Source organism: Carassius gibelio, chromosome B10 (genome assembly GCF_023724105.1).
Source record: "Carassius gibelio isolate Cgi1373 ecotype wild population from Czech Republic chromosome B10, carGib1.2-hapl.c, whole genome shotgun sequence".
Lineage (NCBI taxonomy): Eukaryota > Metazoa > Chordata > Actinopteri > Cypriniformes > Cyprinidae > Carassius > Carassius gibelio.
Genome location: NC_068405.1, coordinates 21,392,306 through 21,412,829, shown reverse-complemented (window position 1 = coordinate 21,412,829; position 20,524 = coordinate 21,392,306). Strand labels below are relative to the sequence as shown.

Sequence of the window (20,524 nt, the reverse complement as noted above, 5' to 3'; positions counted from 1 at the left end):
GGCCTATTTATAGTGCTAAGATGTTACAGCTCTATGTCACAAAGTAACACATTTGCATAATGTCTGCCTACGTTTTAGATCACCAACTTGCCTGCACACAAACACAGTAAAATGCCTGTGTGTTCAACATCAATTCGTTTAAGACACTGTGTCCTACGCTGTGAGAGTAAATTTGTTTGATCACATCTCATAATTACTACAAACTTGTCAGCACTTGACACTTACCACTGAAACGTCCTGCTCCAGGCTTGTGAATCAGTCTCTTGTCAATCAACCATTTCAACCGTTTCATCATAAGACTCTGGCTCAACAATCATTTCTTTGTAATTCACAAGTCTCCAGGGCTGTCAATCTGTCATAGCAATTGGCGTTTTGATTTCAATTTGTCTGGAAATATAAAAGTAATCAATTATCATTTGCATTAAAAGCATGTTTTACAGAAAAAATAAATGATATAAAAATAATTACAGAAGTAATGATTTGACTTTGGACTGTACCAAAGAGGTGTTTATCCATTTAGGTAGTGTTTTTCTCTATAAACTGCTGTAGTGCCATTTATCAACTTTCTAGAAGAAAAAACAAATTTGATGCAAAACCACTGGTTATCTCTGTACTTCAAACAGAGATATGTAATCCCACACTACCCAAATAATCTTACTTCATTCACCAGTACAAGCACAAGCTGAAAAATCCGCTCCACATTTGCCATTTCACTTTAAATTTGGCCAGTGACAGTAGAGGGTGTGATTGCTTGTGAGGGGAACAGCCAGTTGTTTAAAATCCCTCTCAGTACGGTTTCAAATTCCCCTCAGTGCTGGGTAAGACGGTGTGTGTGTGTGTGTGTGTGTTCCACAGACAGAGCGCTGGAGATAAGAAAAGGGTTGTGCTTCTGTTGGGGCGGGGCCGAGTAACTGTCACTCACGCGAGTTACCCAACAAAATGGGCGTTCCTTCTTGACGCTTGGTCCAATGAGAGCCTCCGCTGCTATAGTCACCATGGTGACGGGGTTGTGTCCGGGGAGGCTGTGATGGGTTGACAGGTGCGTGACAATCGGAGCTCTCTGCAAGCATGTACGCCAAAGGCAAGAGTAACAACGTACCGTCCGACAGCCAAGCGAGGGAAAAGTAAGTTTTATTTATGAGGGGGGAAATCTCTATAATGGAAACAGCGCGCGGCCAGACTTTTAACAAGCGGAGGAAACGATCTGTTCTTTGGATGCTGTGTTGTCTCTGACAGCGCTTGTAGTTCATGCAAGAAAGTTGTTGTCAGTTGTCAGTTAACTTACGCGCTGGGAAAATGTATTGCGTCTAATTAAAGCAAACATAAGTTAAGATATAAGAAGACAAGTTTATATGTGGACTGTCGATAAGAAAGTACATTTCTGCATCAGTAATTATTTATTTATGAATGCAAAGTTGCTGTGTAGCCTATTTCTAGGATTTCTACACCTCAATGTTGTATTGGAATAAGGTGAGTACACAAGTTTGTTTGGATTTACGGTAAATACGGTACGCACCCGTTTACGGGTTTAAAAAACAATTTCGGCTAGCCAGGTGAGCTGCATTTCCGGGGGGCAATTGTTATTGTTCTTGTTAGCCATCCGTTGTTAAAAGAACGAACGCCGTTGCTGTGTTCCATGCGCTCGCGGGAGAGAGTAGCCTATGTTTGGCGTGAAAAGTTCAATCGCGCGAAAGAGTATGATTGATGTTTCAGCATGAAAAGTTCCGAGTATTACTGACCTGCGGTCAATGGAAGTTTTCGCGCGGGGAACGTCAATCATACTCTCTCGCGCGCTGTATGTGCTGTACTTTACTGTACTGTACTATTCTTGCGCTCGCTTGAAGCGCGTCGCGCGCTGAAACTTCTTGTTTAGCTGAGCGCGAATCTCGGAGAGGAATGCTTGTTAGGAGCCTCCAACATGACCTCTGTCATGATATTTAGGGGCTTTTGTATTTTGTTGTATTAGTGTATTTAGCTTGTCATTGTGGAGGATTTTGTAGCATCATCGATGAGATGATGTTATGGACATTGGCTTATTTGACAAGTGTCAGTCCACCAGAAAGTGTTACCTCACCCAGGATTTCCTGTGGTCAAAAACTGCATTATTATCCCCATATCTGCCTTTGATGTCAGCTTGAACGCTCACAGATTTGTCTTCCTGCTATGAGGCCTGGTCTTGAAATAATTAGCAATTATTGCACTTTCATTCAGGCTGATGTCTTATGGGACATGTGTGGACTTGTTTCAATGAAAACTCTCCAGCATTAGATTTGAGCTTGAGAAAGCAGTTCTGCTGGTTATGAGATTTTCTTACAGCTTCTTGTGCCACTTAAATGAAATTTTCCTCTGTTTGTGGTTCTTAACTTGTGCTTGGAAAGCTTCAGGATTTCAAAAAACTTTTTGTTAATTTCCAATGTTTTCTTGGGGTTTTGTAATTTTTATTTAAAGTGACAGTGTAAAATAGAGAGAGAGTTAAATTAAGAGAAGGAAGGAATGGGAAAGTGACACATGGACTCAAACCCATGTCTCCCATTTGAGCATGACAGAACACATGCACTAACAGCCGCAACATGGCTCCTATATTGACATTTGTTTTAGTCAGTCTCAGATCTTGATCTAAAATCCTAGTGTAAAACTTGAAAATACAGGGCTCCCACTGCCATAGAAATCCTAGAATCAGCATGAATTCCATGCTTAGAAAGCTTGTAAATTGTAACACAATCTTGCAATCTTTTGTTGGAAATATATATTTATATAGCTATGCTCAGATTTTAAATATTTTTTTTTTTTATCCAGTAATAATAATAAAAAAACATCTTAAAGTCACATTAGTTATTGGTCAAAAGATTTGGGAATTCTAGCTATTTGATCATTGTGAATGAACACAATAGCACCTCTGTGTTCTTTTTTTATGAATGGCCCGTCATTTAATGCATTGGTTAAAAGTGCGGGAAAGGAAAGATGAAATCCCTATGGAAGTTTGACTCATACTGTTTGTGATTTTTAATTGCATATTCAGTGTGAATGAAAAGCTTTCCCTGGATCCCAAGGATTAAACTGATATTTAGTAGACAGTTAATTGTTTTCCGAGATCTCACCAGCTGGTTAAATCATCTGATAGAATGTCTTTATGGAAAGCAAATCTCAGCATCAAAAGGATACAAGTGGGATGTTAAGTGACAAAAGAAGCTTTTGACATAATGTTTTATTTGATAGGACGAGCAGAATCAGTCAGTTCTGTTTTAATACTAAAACTGTTTGAATTTGACAACCGCTAGACTGTATGGTGTTGTAGCCCCTGCAGGTTTAAAGAGTTGACTGCTTTGAGAAGATCACAGTACCTTTTATCTCTTTTCTTGAAAGAAAAGTGGACAACTGTCAAGGAGGATGGTTTGTGTTATATGATAAAGGGAAAAAAGCTTGAAAAACACGCAAAGCACATAATTAATCTGTTCCATTGTAGATGGAAACTTTTTTTTTTTACTTAAAAAATCAGCAAAACTGATGACCTGTTGATGAAGGTGTTTGCATATTTTAGAACTGATAACCTCAAAATGGCCACATATTGGCGTATTATTTGAACTAGCGACTATTTTTGGTCTATGACTGCGATTGAGGTTTGTTACGGTGTTCTGTTGATTTGTCCTAGTCTGTCAGATTTTCCTACCTCCAACTAAAACAGTGGGTAGTACAATTCAACAACGAAAAATGCTACTGTAAAGTTATGGTTTATTAGCGTCTACACCTACCACAACCCTAATCATACCCTTACAGTACTGCAAATACAGTAATTATGTGTTATATTCGCGGTTGTAGCTAGAAGGGATACAGCGACAGGAAACCAACAATAAATATTATTTTCTACCAATTAGATTGCGTTTTTATTAAAGTCTACACCTACCCCAATCTTAAACCTATCCTTACAGTAATACAGATACATTAAATATAATTGTTTATCATGAGAAAAAGGATGCAATATTGATTTGCGCATGCGCAGAAAACCCGGGTAGGAAAATCTGACGGGTATGATAACATGTCAGGACAATGGCCACAGATACTAACAAAAACACAAAACTAGTTTTTTGTTTTTGTTTTTTTTTTCATGTGTTTCCCATTTTTGACAACAAAAGAGATGTTTTGTAAGCACTTATTACATTTAAGGTGGAAGTGGTTCATATATATTGCCAAATGTATGCTATAAGAGACTGAAATTTGGAAAACAGAGAGAGATTTACTGTGAACCGAGAGATTATGAGCTGCTTGTGTGTAAAAGGACATAGTGCTGCGCTCTACTCTGAAACATGCAGCTCATGCGTTTGCTCAATTAAGTCACATCCTTTGCAATTTCACAATTGTCATGAGTCTTATTTAGGTTTTATTTTGATTCATTGTGGAGCCAGATATGTACCATCAAACTCAAATGTTATGTGCAGGATTTGTCTTTGCAGTCTTTCAATCTGTACGCTTCTGGAAACATCCAGGTGTGTTTCATAATGCAGTTTGTGGTTTCACAGTTTGTCTGCCTGCTGTGGGTATAAAGCTGGGTATGTTAGTGTTTGCGTATCTGTCTTTGGTTTTGTGTCTCTCTCTGTCTCTCTCCTCTGCTGATTCTCGGGAGAGCAGACCTCTCTAATATCTCCACGCATTAATATGCAAACAGTGTGGTCCACACAGCAGCACAAGGTTAAGCATGCGTGACGAGAGGAGAGAGAAAGTGCCTCAGATGCTATTGGGGAACTTTTGTTTCTCTCCTCCCTGTCACTGCGTGTTCATTACGGGAGACTATTGCATGGTGGAGGTACCAGGCTGTGACATGTTATCTTTTCATCATTGAGACAGGCTATTGAACTGACCTGCTGTCACAGAAGAGTGCATAGGGGTGTTTTTGTTTTTGCATAGGTTCAGTCCTGAGTGTCCTTTGTGCCTAGGGATGTGCTCAACTAAAAATGGACTACTTTCTTGAACATCTAATCAGTTTTAATAATCCTCTGTAAAATTAGGCTGGTTTTCGGTTTGCCAAACTAATTTCATGGGGAAAAAAATATTTATAAATTTAGAGTAATAGATAATTCTTAAATGTTTTCCATTTACATTTAGTAATTTAGCAGATGCTTTTATCCAAAGCGACTTACAAATGAGGACAATGGAAGCAATCAAAAACAACAAAAGAGCAATGATATGTAAGTGCTATAACAAGTCTCAGTTAGCTTAAATGCAGTACATGTAGCAAGGGCTCTTAAATAATATAATAAACAAAAAGAAAACAGATAGAAAAAGAATAGAGCAAGCTATAGAAAAAAAGGTTTCTTTTATAATTGCATAATAAAAAATAAAAAAATAGATAGCATGCTAAAAGATTAGAAAGGTAGTTAGGTTATTATTATTATTTTTTTAAGAATAGAATTAGAATAGTGAGCGCTAAAGTTAGAGGGTCAAATAAAGATGGAAGAGATGTGTTTTAAGCCGATTCTTGAAGATGGCTAAGGACTCAGCTGCTCGGATTGAGTTGGGGAGGTCATTCCACCAGGAGGGAACGTTTAATTTAAAAGTCCGTAAAAGTGATTTTGTGCTTCTTTGGGATGGCACAATCAAGCGATGTTCACTTGCACAACGCAAGCTTCTAGAGTGCACATTTATGTAAGTCTGAAGTAGGGCTGGGCGATATATCGAATATTAGTGATAGTATTGGAATTATTTTGACGACGATGTAAAATTTGAATATATCGGAATATTGAATATTTCAAATTCAAGCATACTTTCCCAAAATAACGCGCCGAATGTCCAAAAAAGGAACCTGTAACTGCTGCCTGCTCTACGCCCCTCTACTACGAGAGCTTAATGATAGCGGTTGCCAGATAACAAGAGTTTAAATCTCCGAAACAGAGCTCCACTGTTACAAGGATACATTTTCTGCCCAGCGTTTGCTTATTTTAAAGGGGGGGTGAAATGCTCGTTTTCACTCAATATCCTGTTAATCTTGAGTACCTATAGAGTAGTACTGCATCCTTCATAACTCCAAAAAGTCTTTAGTTTTATTATATTCATAAGAGAAAGATAGTCTGTACCGATTTTTCCAGGAAAAACACGACCGGCTGGAGGCTTGACGTGTGGGCGGAGCTAAAGAATCACGAGCGCCAGTAGGCTTTTGCGTTGAGAGCGTTTGGAAGCTGTGACATTACCGTAAGGAAAAAAACATCCAAAACAAACCATGGCTAACAGTCAGATTCAGCCGTTTATTTATGATCCAGAATCAGATCCCAAGGCTGAAACTGAACGAGAGCAGCAGCAGCAACGACTCGCTCCGAGCGGGGCTCGAACCCGGGTCTCCGGCATGGGAGGCGGACGCACTAACAAGGAGGCAGAGATATTTTAAGCAGTTTTACTCACCGCCTGCGGTTCCAACACACGATCGTGACCCTTTTTCGTTGGGATTGCATCATCCTTAAGAAATAAACGCTACGCAAATCCGTCATCAAATTGGGCCTTGTTTGTAAAACAAGCATCTTCGAAATGCAGGGAACAAACAAAAACACTTTCACAACTCTGTTGATGCTCTGTAAAAATAAACTCCATCCACTTGTTCCTTAATGCTGTTTTTTTTTTGGTAATCTGTGCAGGGTTGTCTTGCCCTGGCAACCAAAAACACACTCCCTTTGTGACATTTCGCGACGCTCTCGCTCTGATCAGTGAAGTCTGTTGTGCTCTCAGTGCTCTGCTATACGGGAGCGCGCGCTCTTCCGGGAGAAGTGCCTTAGGACCCATATAAGGAAATTCCGCTCCATCTAACGTCACACAGAGCAATACTCGAAAAAAACTTTCCGAAACTTGTGACAAACCGGAAGGAGTATTTTTGGAACAGAAATACTCCTTCAAACGTACAACTTAATTTTTGAAACTTTGTCCATGTTTAGCATGGGAATCCAACTCTTTAACAGTGTAAAAAACTCAGTATGCATGAAATAGCATTTCACCCCCCCTTTAAGCAATCTGGCAACCATGCGCACGTGCTCACTCCTCATTGCGGAAGAGCCGCCGATGATAATCTGAAAACACTAACAAGCTGGAATTGAGCGATCTAATGAAAGCGTTGTTCAGCCAGTCTGTGTTCTGTCATGATATCTCAACCTATATTGTTTGCATTTGTGATTGCAAAATAAATGCACTTACTCGACCGCTGATGTTTGAATAGAGAAACATAGGCTATGGCCATTTGGAATTACTATTGGGGAATTTCACTGATATGTTTACCAGTTTCCATAATATAGACAGAGAGAATGCAAAAGTATTTGGTATTCATTTATATATTTATATATAAGAAATAGCTATGTACTTCAGCAACTAGCTCCCCATCTAAGAGGGTTTTTAATGTCAGTAGGAACATAGTTTCATGCCACAGAGCTTCTCTTAAAACCGCAGACAGTTGACAGACTTGTGTTCTTATCTTAAAAACTTTTTAAAAAAAAACTTAAAATTAAACGCTTATCCCAGTTGCATAGTATAAATTGTGAATTACATGCACTAAAAAGTTGACAGAATGCACTTACTGTACTTAATTTGCACTTAATTTGCAGTGCAAATTGATAAATAGAGGTGTGACACAGGTGTTTTTTTTTTACTATAAAGTCATTTTTAAATTGTTATAATATTTAAAATAAACATTAAATAATGCATCTAAAAATAACATAATTACAATTAGAAAATGTACATGTAAAATTATGAATTTATTTCAAAATATGTTGGCAAGGCAAGTAAAATTTGAGTGCAGCATGCAGTACTAAAACACCACCAGTAAAGTATAGTTTTTTTACTTGTTGTAAAGAGATTATCAAGTTCGTTTAACTCTTGTTGTGGATGTTTTGGTCAGGTGTGAATACAGCAATCACATTCGGGTGCGGACCAAACAACCATATTAAGTCCCAGCTGAAGAGATGTTCTCGGTCTGGTTCCAAACAAACTCTTGTATGGTTGAATTGATAACCATAGAATATGTGCGGTTTTGTTTACGGTTTCTGTTTCACTTGCAGAAAGGGCAATGTGAAAGCAAACCAAACAGAAAACAACAACATTGTATTTGGTCCAGACTAAAGCAAGTGAACTAGCAGACCTTCCTGGTGTGAATACACCCCAAAACGTGTGCTGACACCAATTAAGTCTGATTCATTCACAAATGACTCTTGTGACCTGGTCCTTTTAATGAATCTTTAAAATGCTCTCAAATGTGTCTATTAAAGAAATATCAGATGGACAATATCAAAGTGGTTGAATTTGGACTGAATTTAATCATAAATAAATATTTGTAGTTACCCATACCCTAATAGCCAAGCTTGTTCCTTGAAAATTCATATAGTCTTGTTTTGTCCCAAGAGCCTCTCGACCTCTCCTCGCGCTGTACTATGTGAAAGGTCCTTTCTCTTCTGTTGTGCAAGACTTTTCCTTATCATCTAATGTCATGGCGTTGTCAGTTTTACTTCCCGGATAAAACTCGAAGCGTATCTCATCTGGTCAAGTTTGGACTGCCTTTCTGCACTATTTAAAACAGGATGCCTAAAACTTCTGCTCTTCCGGTCTTATTTTAACAAACCAAGTCATTGGGATGTTTCCTTTTATCTCATCAAGAAGAGTTATTGTTTTGACCCCTTCTCATACAGGCATGATTGAGGAAACCACCTCTTGGTTTTTTTAACCAAACTTAATGGTTTTCCTAGCCCATTCATTGTAAAAGATGAATGGTTTTAAGTAATTTAGTCTGTGTTGTCCATCTGATCAGCTTCCTGTTATGTTTATGAACTGTAACTTTCAGAATAAGCAAGAGGGCAAGTCCTGAGGATGTAGTTTTTCATCAAAGAGGCACATGAGGTGTCACGGGACATCACATAGAATGTTGTCTATAGGAACAGCTGTATTTTGCCTTTTCATTTATGACTGTTTTGGATTTTACTGTATAATAATAACACTCGTAAAAGTTCCTGAAAATTGTATTTGAAAAGTAAATCTTGATGTTAAAAAAATATATGTACACTACCGTTCAGAAGTTTGAGGTCATTAAGACTTTTAAATGAAAAGTCTTATGTTCACCAAGGAAAGGATGTATTTATTTGATAAATACTGTACAAATTATTTTGTGTAATATTATTACAATAACTGTTTTTTGTTAAATATGTTTTAAAATGTAAATTATTTTTGTGATGCAAAGCTGACTTTTAAACATCATTACTTCAGTGTAACATGATCCTTCTGAAATCATTCTGATTTGCTGATTTACTGTTCAAGAAACATTCATTATTTAAATAATAAGGATTTTTTACTGATCAAGAAACATTCATTATTAAAAAGAAATAGGAGTAGAAAGTTGAAAGGAAGAACATTTTAAATAAAAATAAATTCAGAAACTGATAGTGTAGGTATTTATAAATGTATATTTATATGAAAGAATAATAAAAAAATTTTTTAAACATGCATTCTAATAATTATTATTAAATTGTTTTAATTAAATGTTTTATATAATTAAAATAAATATTAGTTAAATTAAATAATGTCAAATATGAAATAAGTAAATGTTAAATTGAGTAAAGATTTAATTTATTTTAAAATTAGAAATCAGCTTCATTGTCACATCGATTTGTTGCATCAGTCTTGATGTGAATGATCTTTCATTTGGTTTTTGAGTGCTTCATTTTATGAATGGATCTGCTTTAGTTTTTAATTCAGTGCATACAAAGGTGCATACTTAAGGTACTATATAAGCGAGCGTTTACTAGCCGTTCCAGCATCTCTCCAGGTTGCTACAGTAGATGTCAATTCATAATAAAGCACCATTTGAATTTAAAGAATGCCACTTTGAAGCAGCAGATACATATGCTCTCGCTTTCGAAAGCATCCTGTTGGATGTGGTTGCGGCAGACACTTCCCTGGATCCTGCCTCGGGGGACATGCTGATGAAACTGTTTGTTTTTGCCTGTATGTCAGTGCCGTCCTCAGAACGTTCGGTGTCTTCTCTGCTCCTCCCAGGCGAAGGCCCTCCAAGATCCACATCATTGGGCTTTCAGGCACCAATAGCCCCTTGCCCCGCTCTCTCGGGGAGGCTGACAGAGTCTGGCTGCAGAAGATAATGGCAGACCAGGAATATTTTCAGGGAGGGCAATTGTAAATTGGCATAAGCTTTGCCTTTTGCACAGGTGTGACTCAGCTGAATTCTTCCAGACGTCTCACGCTCCCTAAACACAGCGCTGCTACGGTCCCTGAACTCCCAACAGAGTCTCACTACTTCTTTTGGCACTGATGTGATTAACTTGTTTAATATTTTACCGAACAGGGACACTATTGCCTAGCAACGGTGGTTTATTTCCTTATTTCCGTCTCCAGGGCACAATCTATTATCTGTGTTCATAACAAAGCTTGACAGGTACTAAATGTAAACCGGGTTGCCAGATTGATCTGGTTTGCCTGGATGGATCTGTTGGCCAAGAATGGATGGCAAACTTGTGTACGATATTTGTGTACTGTGTACGACATAGCTTTTCATCATATTAATTTTTGCTAAATGAATATGATTCAGAGCAGCACTGAATGAGCCATCTTGTTTTTTCTCCACTCTTTTTGGAGTCTCATATTAGATTTGGAAACAAATTTTGTAAAGGATTCCAACTTCTGGTGTGAACTTCTGGTGTGAATTTATAAGGAATCAGTAGAGTTATAGCTGCTCGATGAATCGAAATGAGATTGCAATCGCGATAAGGCAAAAACTGTGATTGTTATGCACATCTTGTCAGTTAAGCACCTTTCTGTGATCAGTAGTGATCTGAAGGCTAGAGGGCGCTCTCGGGTAGAAACTTCAAATATATCTGGCAGAAGAAATCCAGGAAATCCTTATAATGACAGCTGAATAAACAAGATTTAACTGCTTTCATTGATTCAACGTGACTAATAAACACATGACTATGACAACATATGATTTATTTAAGTTTGTCTTATTATAATTTTTTATTATAACAAAGTAATTGACGTAGCCTTTATAACTGCTTATGAAACATGTATGCGTACCTTACACCCGACTTACGTTATTAAGTAAGTTTGTGTAACTTGAGTAAATTTTTGATGTTTTGTCATTTGTTTAAATTAGTTTTATTAGGTGTTGTTTTTATTTGTCTGTTTGCCTATTAGCTAACTTTTTTACATTTTATTTAGTTTGAGCTATTTTAGTACTTTTTAAACAAAACAACAAAAAAGAGAGAGAAATGTTGCCTTGGCAGCTAGTAAACGAATGTTTTGATATTTAATTATTGTTTAGCTAATGTTTATTTAGTTTTAAGTAACAAATGTTTTTTGTAGGGATGCACAGAATGTTCGGCAACCAAAATTATTTGGCAGAAAATAGCAAAATCATGAGCAAAATCTGTGCTGAAACAGTGTTACTCGTCAGTTGCTCATTAAAACTTTTTAGATAAAAATTGTAAAGGCATGTGACAATGCGATATGTGTGACAAACATCTTCCCAAATGAGAATCATTAATAAATCTGCTTTTGTCAACAAAAAGAAACCAAGAAATCTTCCTGCAGGTTTCTGCCAAAATAAAAGCTGAGAAAAAGCAATCCATTGATCCATCGACATTCCGAACGTTGTTCTAAAAGCAATCAGAAAACCATCTACATTCAGAAATGTTAAAGGGGTCATATGATGCTGCTTAAAAGAACAGTATTTGGTGTAATGTAATTTGTTTATGCGGAGTGTGCTCTGATTGGCCAGATATCCAGTGCATTGTGATTGGTCGAATACCTTAAGCGTGTAACAGAAATGTTTACATATTTGTATGCCCTGTCCAGCCGGAGTGACGAGACATAAACATAAAACCAATTATAACGTGATATAAACATGATTTCTAGTTGTGTCTTCTTTTGGAAGGCCAAACAACGTAGTTTCCCTTTCTCAACAAAACAGCGTCACTCACCACAGCCTTGAGTGAGCAGAGACAGGCGGCGGGCTTGAGAACAGCCAGTGGATTCTACAAAGGAGCGTTGGTTGGGCTTGCGCAATTACATGACGACCTCTAGAATCTGCTTTGTCCACGGTGAAAGCCGATCTGATTATCCACAGTGCAAATTTGATGTATTTCTTCAGCGACTAGCACGGATCAGCTCCAGGCATGACAAAGCGGATATTGTCGTCTTTTGGAAGGCAAAACCAAGTAGTTTCGCTTTCACAGTGAAACACACAGCGTCTATATGACATGACAGCAGTGGCAACAACAATACTACAACAAGAATAAAAGGTACGCCTTCTTTGCATGAACATCTGAGTGGTGTTATGCAAATCTTCCCACATAGTGATGTAGATATGTGGGGGCGTGTTAGAACAAGCTTTAGGGGGGTGTGGACGAGTCTATTTGGGTTTGAGACTTAAGTCTTTGTATCTTTACAGATCTTCTCTATGCATCAAGAGCTTGTAATACTCCAAAGAGAAAGGAAAAATTGAAATCGCATCATATGACCCCTTTAATATTGTAATTTTACTGTGTCATTTTTACCATATTGTGTGTGTATTTGACCGTTTAAGCACCATTAACACTAAAAAAACAACTAAATTCGGTACTTGTGAGCTGCTGGAGAAGCGTCTCAAGCACACGGTTATCTTGAAAAGGGAAGATGCAGTAGAACTGAATCATGAAATGATGAAATTACAGTTTCACAAAGTTTTCAAAATACTGATTTGATCAGATAATCTGTGTGGACTAATTCTAATTCAACCTATGTACATGCTTTAAAGGGATCCTCGGGTATTAAGACATGTATAGCTTAATATACCATAAATGATGTATCTTACTGAAATATGTAATCGAAAACCCACGAAAGATTTATGTTATTTAAAAAAATCACATAGTCTTATATATATTTTGGATTATGGGGTGCGCCATTATTCTGATGACGTAAAATGGTTGCACTCAATGAGCCACTGCTGCTAGCTGATGCTGTTTTTACCGCAACTCTGAAAATAAAATACTGATATGATGACTACAGCTACTGACAGAGCTTACAGGTGGTGATGGATATAAGTATAGGCTTGAACCAAATGCCGTACCATAGATTTTTTTTCCCATAAGGAGTCTAAACACTTCAGATCTCGAGGGAAATCCGCTCTGAGAAACTCCTCCAGCGGCCGCAGCATCATGATTAGCGTCGAAATGTTTCAGTAGCAGAGGTCCAGTACAAGATTCAAAGGCATCGGGGCTGAAGTGGAGAAAAAAAGCGGGTCTTTAGAACGTTTTAGTCGTCCAGATGCATCTTCCCATTCTTTTCTCCTCTACTTATTGCTAGGAAATCAATGAAGTCAAATATTTCTTCTTTTGTTGCCCTCCAAATTACATCCAAAAGCCGCACAATGTGGTATCGTATCAGTATTTTATTTTCATGTGTTTATTTTCTGAGTTGTCACAGTAAAAAGCACCAGAAGCTTACCGAGTGCAACCAATTGACGTCATCAATGCAGAATGCACTGTGCACATAAAATAATGGTGCCCCCACATTGTAAAAATGATGTCAATTTCTTTAAATAACATAGATCTTTCACAGGTTTTCTGTTACATATTTCAATAAGAGACATCATATGTGTTATATTAAGCTACACATGTCTTAAAACATGTATCCCTTTAATGAATAAATGTTTACAGGAGTTCCCTGCAATATAAACATAGATCCAGCTGGAATTAGTTAAATTATGTGCAATACCCACAATCCTACACTACCCTAAGGACACATTTTTGATTTGTACTTTTTGTGACAAAAACATGAGTGGTTGTCATCATGCAAAAGTGGTTGTCATCATGCCAGGTTGTTTTGGATGGTTGCCGAAGTATTGCTTCGTCGCTAAATTGCTAAATGTCCAATCACCAATATTGCACCAAATGGTCTGTTTTATTCACCATTGTTTGGACAAATATTTAATTTCAATCTATTGGTTGAGCGCTGAGGCATTGGGCATTTCAAACAGGGCAATGTGGAAGTGCCACAGTGTCTTCACTCCAACTACGAATGCCTTACTTTAAGTCATCTCTGTACATTAAGATAGTGTTTAAAGGGGTGGTTGATTGTGATTTCTCTTTTTTTAACATTAGTTAGTGTGTAATGTTGTTCTTTGAGCATAAATGATATCTGCAAAGTTACGACGAAGTTAATGCAAACAGAGATATCGTCTTTTAAAATTATGGCTTTAAAATGTAATAGCTAAAAAATGGCTCGTAGGGACTACAAGAAGTTACTTACCGGATTTGTGACATCACAAACCCAGATAAACCCTGACCCTAGGAACATGCAGCAAAGTGGGCGGGGCCATGCTGCGCTGCTTTAGAGAAGAGGAAAAGTTGTTGCTATGCACACTAGAGGCTATTAAGCGAATTACGGCATACTGGGCCAGCTAACCAATCTGAGCCCACCGTGTATTTCTGTGGGAGGGGCTTCATAAAAACAGGAACTCATAAGCGTGTTAATTGGAGAAGAGACAGAGTGGTGAGGAATAAAAGTAAATTATGTAAAAATTTGACATATACTTTTGTTTTTTAAAAACGAAAGCATTAATAGGTTAGACTTCAGACAAAATCAAGCTTAGAAAAAAACAGTCAGCCAACCCTTTAACATTAAAAATATTACCCACAGCACCTATAAAGAAGGATTCCTCAAGAGAAATGTACATGATGTGTTTGTGGAAGATTGTCGCACACCTGCCGTCATCCTCGAGTGACCTGATGGAGGAACTCGGCAGTCTTTGTTTGGCTGCCGATCGTCTCAGAGCAGAGAGGTCATTGATGTTTTCCTCGTTTCTCTCATTACTCCGTTCACCCAAACACTCCTTTCATCTCCTGTCCTAATCTGGACCTCCCCACCGTTATGAAAAAAAACTTGAAAAAAAGAAATCATGTTTCTTTGTCTGGTGTGTTTGTCTTGAGTTGCATCAGGAAGTGTCTAGGCATTGCTCATCAATATGTTATGTTTGATTGTTTGCCCACTTCCCAACTTTGGGAATACTTTACAAGACCTTTTTATCACACAGTGATGGATAAATTTTTTTCTCACCCAATGGGAAGATTTTGTGACTCATCCTGTTAAGGCTGAACAGTTTGGGGAAAGCTTCGGTGTTCACACTTATACACTTTTATAAGAATCTGTCAGTAACCATAAAGGGAACATTTTATTATAATTATTATTATTAAATAAAAATAATATATATTAATAATGCCAATGTAGTATAAAAAGTGAAGCATGGCATTATTTACACACTTTTTTATTATTATTTTAATTTATATAATATATTGTTATTGTTGTTGTTAGTCACAAAAAGAGGGAAAAAAATAAATAAACTAACGAATTAAATGTTTTATTAATTTAAATAATGATCAACTTGTTAAAGTTTAATTCCTTAAATTAGGTATGTTCAAATCTAAATTTTTGTTCAATATATACTAATGTGTGCATACAAATACATACCGTATTTTCCGGACTATAAGTCGCACTTTTTTTCGTAGTTTGGCTGGTCCTGCGACTTATAGTCAGGTGCGACTTATTTATCAAAATTAATTTGACATGAACGGAGAGAAATGAACCAAGAGAAATGAACCAATAGAAAACATTACCGTCTCTAGCCACGAGAGGGTGCTCTATGCAGCTCAGTGCTCCAATAGTCTACACTGAAGACATAGAGCGCCCTCTCGCTGCTGTAGACGGTAATGTTTTCCCTTGGTTCTAAATAAATGCGACTTATAGTCCAGTGCGACTTATATATGTTTATTTCCAAATCATGACGTATTTTTGGACTGATGCGACTTATACTCAGGTGCGACTTATAGTCCAAAACATAAAATATACGTATAGATAGATTGATAGAAAGATATAGATATCTGGCTCATCCAATCAAATATTAGTAATACTATTTCAAAGTTCTGTTAGGCCTGTATGTTTATATATAAAGAAACAGGCCTGTGTTTTTGATGATTAACATTCTGTGAGCTTCTCTGTTCAGTGTTTTGCAGGGAGACGATGAGTTTTCTATTGAGTTCATTCTGCAGCCCTGCTAGGGGGTATTTTCACTGCGCTTTTCCCCCCGTCATTCCCATCACCATGACATTACCAAAGTTTCTAGACCTCTGGAGTATTAATTGCCCCCCACTTTTCCACCCACCCAACTCCTTTCATCTTCGCTGCTGTTTGCGTCAGTATCCGTAGTTATTATCCTCACCACATAGCCCTGCTCATGCTCCTTTGTTCCCCTGATATTCCTTCTCTCTTTATTCATTTCTATACCTGCGATCGGTCACATTCCCCATGATGATAAGTGGACACACATCTCTTTGTGTAAGCTCTGTTGCTGGTCGTTCATTAGAATTAGTTTGGTGGCATATTAGCGACCAGACTCTGTGTACGAGGCTCTGGTAATGACAGAAAGGGCAAACTGCTCGTGAAGCTCATTTGCATTTGTACTGAAATGATGCGCAGTGGACTGTTGGGCTTCTGCATTCACTCACTGTCATTATTACTGCCTTCATACTGAGATGTTGAGACATCAAAGTTTCTTGATGGTTTGGGATGGATAAATTAGATAAATAAATCCGATAAATCAGCTTTTACTGGTCTTGTCTCTTAATCAGTATCTGACTCAGGGTTAAGGGGGTGTTTGATGAACTGTTTCAAATCGAATGCAAGAATCACTACTAGTCAGTACTGGCTGAACTCACCTGATCTTAGAGCTGTTCTCGGGTTTTACGTGCTGTATTGATCGTCCATTTGATTGTGAAGCATATTCAAATTAGATTATATGCATAATAGTATATATTGTACAATTTACAATTTAAATTGTAAAATTTAAATGTAATGTGTGTAAATGTAAAATGTTATGAATGTATTGTTCTACATTAGGCCTCAGATATTGATATTTGCTTTTGAACAGTGTCAACACAAGTTTTAATGTTAATTTGTAAATTTAAGACTCCAAGTCCAAAGTCATTTGAAACTATTCAGCTGCATTTGCATTTTTTTTTTCAAATATCTGAATAGATTTGACTAGACCAAAATGTTTATTTGAGCATTATCTAATGAATTATACCACACATCATGCAACACTGAAAGTGCTGAATCTATTGATCATAGAGACTTCATTGGACCAGTCAATAAGCAGCCTAGCAAACTCATAGCAACAGACCTTAGCAACCACCTGGCAATGCCTTAGCTGTTATATTAACTCATCATCTGGTGCTTGAGACATACGTCTCACTGAGGTTTAGGATGTGTGTGAATGTTTGGCATTGAGACACAGAGATGCGGTGGCCTCAGATGAACTGTGCTGAGTCAAGTGATCAAATCTGAAAACGCAGATCGATGAATGAACGTGGACGCCTCTCTCTTCTCCCCTCACCATGTTCATCATTCAAAGGAAATGGTACTTTCTGGCCTATGCTGACAGGCAAAGTGATGCTTCTGAAGCCTCATTTTGTTTGATAGATTGTTCGGCATCAGGAAAGCTGATCTGCATCTAAAGTTTGTCTTTCTGTGGTGTTCACTGTTCGAGTGCAATCTCTAGCATGACCTTTTCTACACGGGTTTCCTCATTTTTATGACTGCTAGAGAGAAGTGTCACTACGGCTATTTGGTTCAAATAAAATTGTTTTCTTTATGGGTAAAACTTGGCATTTTGTTGATTTTGGAAACTTTGACTCCATGTTCATACTTCTGTCTGTGTGGTCCAATTTTTTTTTTTTTTCACAGTGTGAACATCAAAAATCACAATGAATCTTTGTCAATTCTAACATCAATTTTTTTTCTAATATCTAGAATGTTTAAAGCATAATCTTATGTGAATTAACTTAGTCCCCCATTATCTGCGCTATTCCTCAAATCATGCAACACTGTTTTACGTGTTGAAACTTTCAAAAAGTACACTGAATTTGACATTTCTGTCATTTGTTCATGGAAATAACTCATTAATAAATCTGTATTCATTCAAACTCAGATTATACCACCATTTACTCACTCAAAAGTGGTTTTAAACCTGAATGAGTTTTTCTTCTTCTGAACGTGATATTTTGAGGAATGTGGAAAACCAAACAGTTGCTGGTTCACTTGGTTACCTACATTCTTCAAAATATCTTCTTTTGTGTTCAGCACAAGACAGAAATTGATACAGGTTTGGGACAACGTGACAGTGAGTAAATAATGACAGAAATTACACTTCAGGGTGATCTATCCCTGTAATGACAGTAGGCTGCATGTTTAATAGGCCTACTGTCCCTTTAAGACCTACACGCATCTAATATACAGGCACGCATACGTTTTTCCTTCTACTGTTTACTTTAATTCTAGACATACTGTAACTAACTGAGTCTACATATAAACCTTTGACAGTGTCAGCACAAAAGATAACTGTTCAATAATCAGGTGCTGTTTGACAGGCTTTAGCATGCATGCTTCGGGTGTTCGGGTTCCACAGATCACACACCTCTATTTTAAATAAAGTACCATATTATTATTCAAAGATTATTGGAATAATAATAGTAATTATTATTATTATATTGCCACTTATATGTGAGCATTTCTAACCATAAAATATATTTTTTAATAATATTGTTTTATGTTTATTCTGCATTGATTTGGGGATTTAATGTGTTAAGGCCCATTCACACCAAGCACGATAACTAGAAAGATAACGATAAAGACATGTTTCTAAAAATTGTTCTCAATATTAGAATAGCAGTCCTCACCACAGCTATAACGATAAAGGCACAGAGGAACGATATCATTGGAATCACTTTCAGAACGATCTTTTTTCAGCTTATTCAATGATAAATACATTGACAACCAATCAGAATCAGTCCTGCTCAAACGAGTTTGAGAATTTAGCAGCAGACGAGTGTGCGCTTACAGACGATAACATTCGCTGGTGTGGACGCTAATATCGTAATCTTTAAAGTTATCGTTCTTGGTGTGAACTGAGCTTTATGCTATGTGAAAACTGTGAGTTTTATTATTTATTAATTAATCATTTATTATATTTGAATATTTAAATGTAGTAGTTGCGTTTGAACAGTGAGACGTTTTTAAAAATATATATATATTTAAGACTGGAAGTCGAAAGTATGAAGCCTTTGAAACAATTAAGCATTATTAGCATTATTTTGTTAATATCTGAAAAGAAGAGAAGAGAAGAGCACAGTGTTATATGAATTAATGAGATTGTTTGTGTGTTTCTCTGTGTTTTACAGGCTAGCGCTCTACGTGTACGAGTACTTGTTACATGTAGGAGCCCAGAAGTCGGCACAGACCTTCCTGTCAGAGGTGAGCCAGCGGGGGGTTTATTTAAGCTTCTTCTTATCGATGTGCCATCCAGGCACACGGCCTTGTAAGCATCGGCCCGCCCCCTTGGGGCTCCGGCTAATTTAATTACACGCAGATGATATGCTGAGCAAGCAGGACACATTAGATGTTTGGTGTCCACTTAATGGGATTGGAGGAGAGTCAGGACATCGCTGTAAAAACGGCCAAATTGTTTCAGCAGAAAGGATGGAGCGATGCTTGCATGTTGATGTTCATCACCTCTTCCTGCTTTTATGAAGAAAAGCGCATGTTTGCTTTGTTAAATCAGCTTCTCACAATCCTGTGTTTTATTTGCGATGTAAGGCTTTTAAGGAAGATCACAGTCATTTATGCCTGAATGAGTTTATTTCAGTGTCACTGAGGCATTGTGGGATTGATCTATGTGAAGGAAACCATGACGTTTCGAAGTACCACTTCGATATTTATACTCTCACCATTATTTGCATATGAGTCATACACACTTAAGTACAAGCCATCTGAGAAAATACAATAATACACATTTAGCACACCATTTCTGATTGTCATACTAATTCCAAAGCTGTGCCTATCACAAGAATGGCAGAAGTTGCCTGATAAATATTCAGATTTGCAAGGTTAACTTGTCCACACGTATCAGACTAGACTATTTTAAGTGAGCTATATGTATCTAGAAATGAGAAGTGTGTTTTAAGCACAAAGTAAAACAGCAGGTTTGGTCCAGTTTATATGTAGTACAAGTAATGTAAAACATACACTAGTTCGGCACTAGTGGGTGAATGTAGTTGAAATTATTATTTTTATTCAAAAAAAGGACACACTGAATTGATTGAAAGTGACAGTAATTTTAAAATAAATGCTGTTTTGAATTTTCTTTTCATCAAAGAATCCTGAAAAAAGTATCACGGTTTCCACAAACATATTGAGCAGCATAACTGTTTCAACACAGCAAATCAGCATATCAAAATGATTTCTGAATTATATATTCTAATAGAAAACTAAACATATTTCACAATATTGCTGTTTTTAAAGTATTTGTTTTTTTTAAATAAATGCAGCTTTGGTGAGCAGAAAATACTTCTTGACCCCAGTAATAAAAAATAAAAAAATCTAGAAATTAAAATCCCATTTAAACCTGGAAAAAAAGTTTTAGGATTTTGAAAGTTTTCAAAGAAAAATTATGAAATAAAATTAAGAATAA

General features: G+C 37.0%; 2 protein-coding genes across 3 annotated transcripts in view; one reads left to right on the top strand and one right to left on the bottom strand.

Annotated features, from left to right (window-relative positions):
• Nucleotides 1–372, bottom strand: part of LOC127966031 (ubiquitin-like-conjugating enzyme ATG10) — a 33,312-nt gene extending 32,940 nt beyond the window's left edge. Inside the window, exon 1 of the mRNA XM_052566821.1 lies at nucleotides 226–372. The gene's annotated coding sequence lies outside the window, so the exon portion shown is untranslated. The remainder of the gene's footprint in view (nucleotides 1–225) is intronic.
• A 472-nt stretch (nucleotides 373–844) lies between these two features.
• The window catches only part of LOC127966029 (single-stranded DNA-binding protein 2), a 59,986-nt gene continuing 40,306 nt past the window's right edge, over nucleotides 845–20,524 (top strand). Inside the window, exons 1-2 of one of the 2 annotated variants that reach the window (XM_052566816.1) lie at nucleotides 845–1,124; nucleotides 19,236–19,308. In XM_052566816.1, coding sequence (XP_052422776.1) covers nucleotides 1,069–1,124; nucleotides 19,236–19,308 — 129 coding nt within the window. In that variant the 5' untranslated portion in view covers nucleotides 845–1,068. The remainder of the gene's footprint in view (nucleotides 1,125–19,235; nucleotides 19,309–20,524) is intronic. The other variant, XM_052566815.1, reaches the window with a different exon arrangement.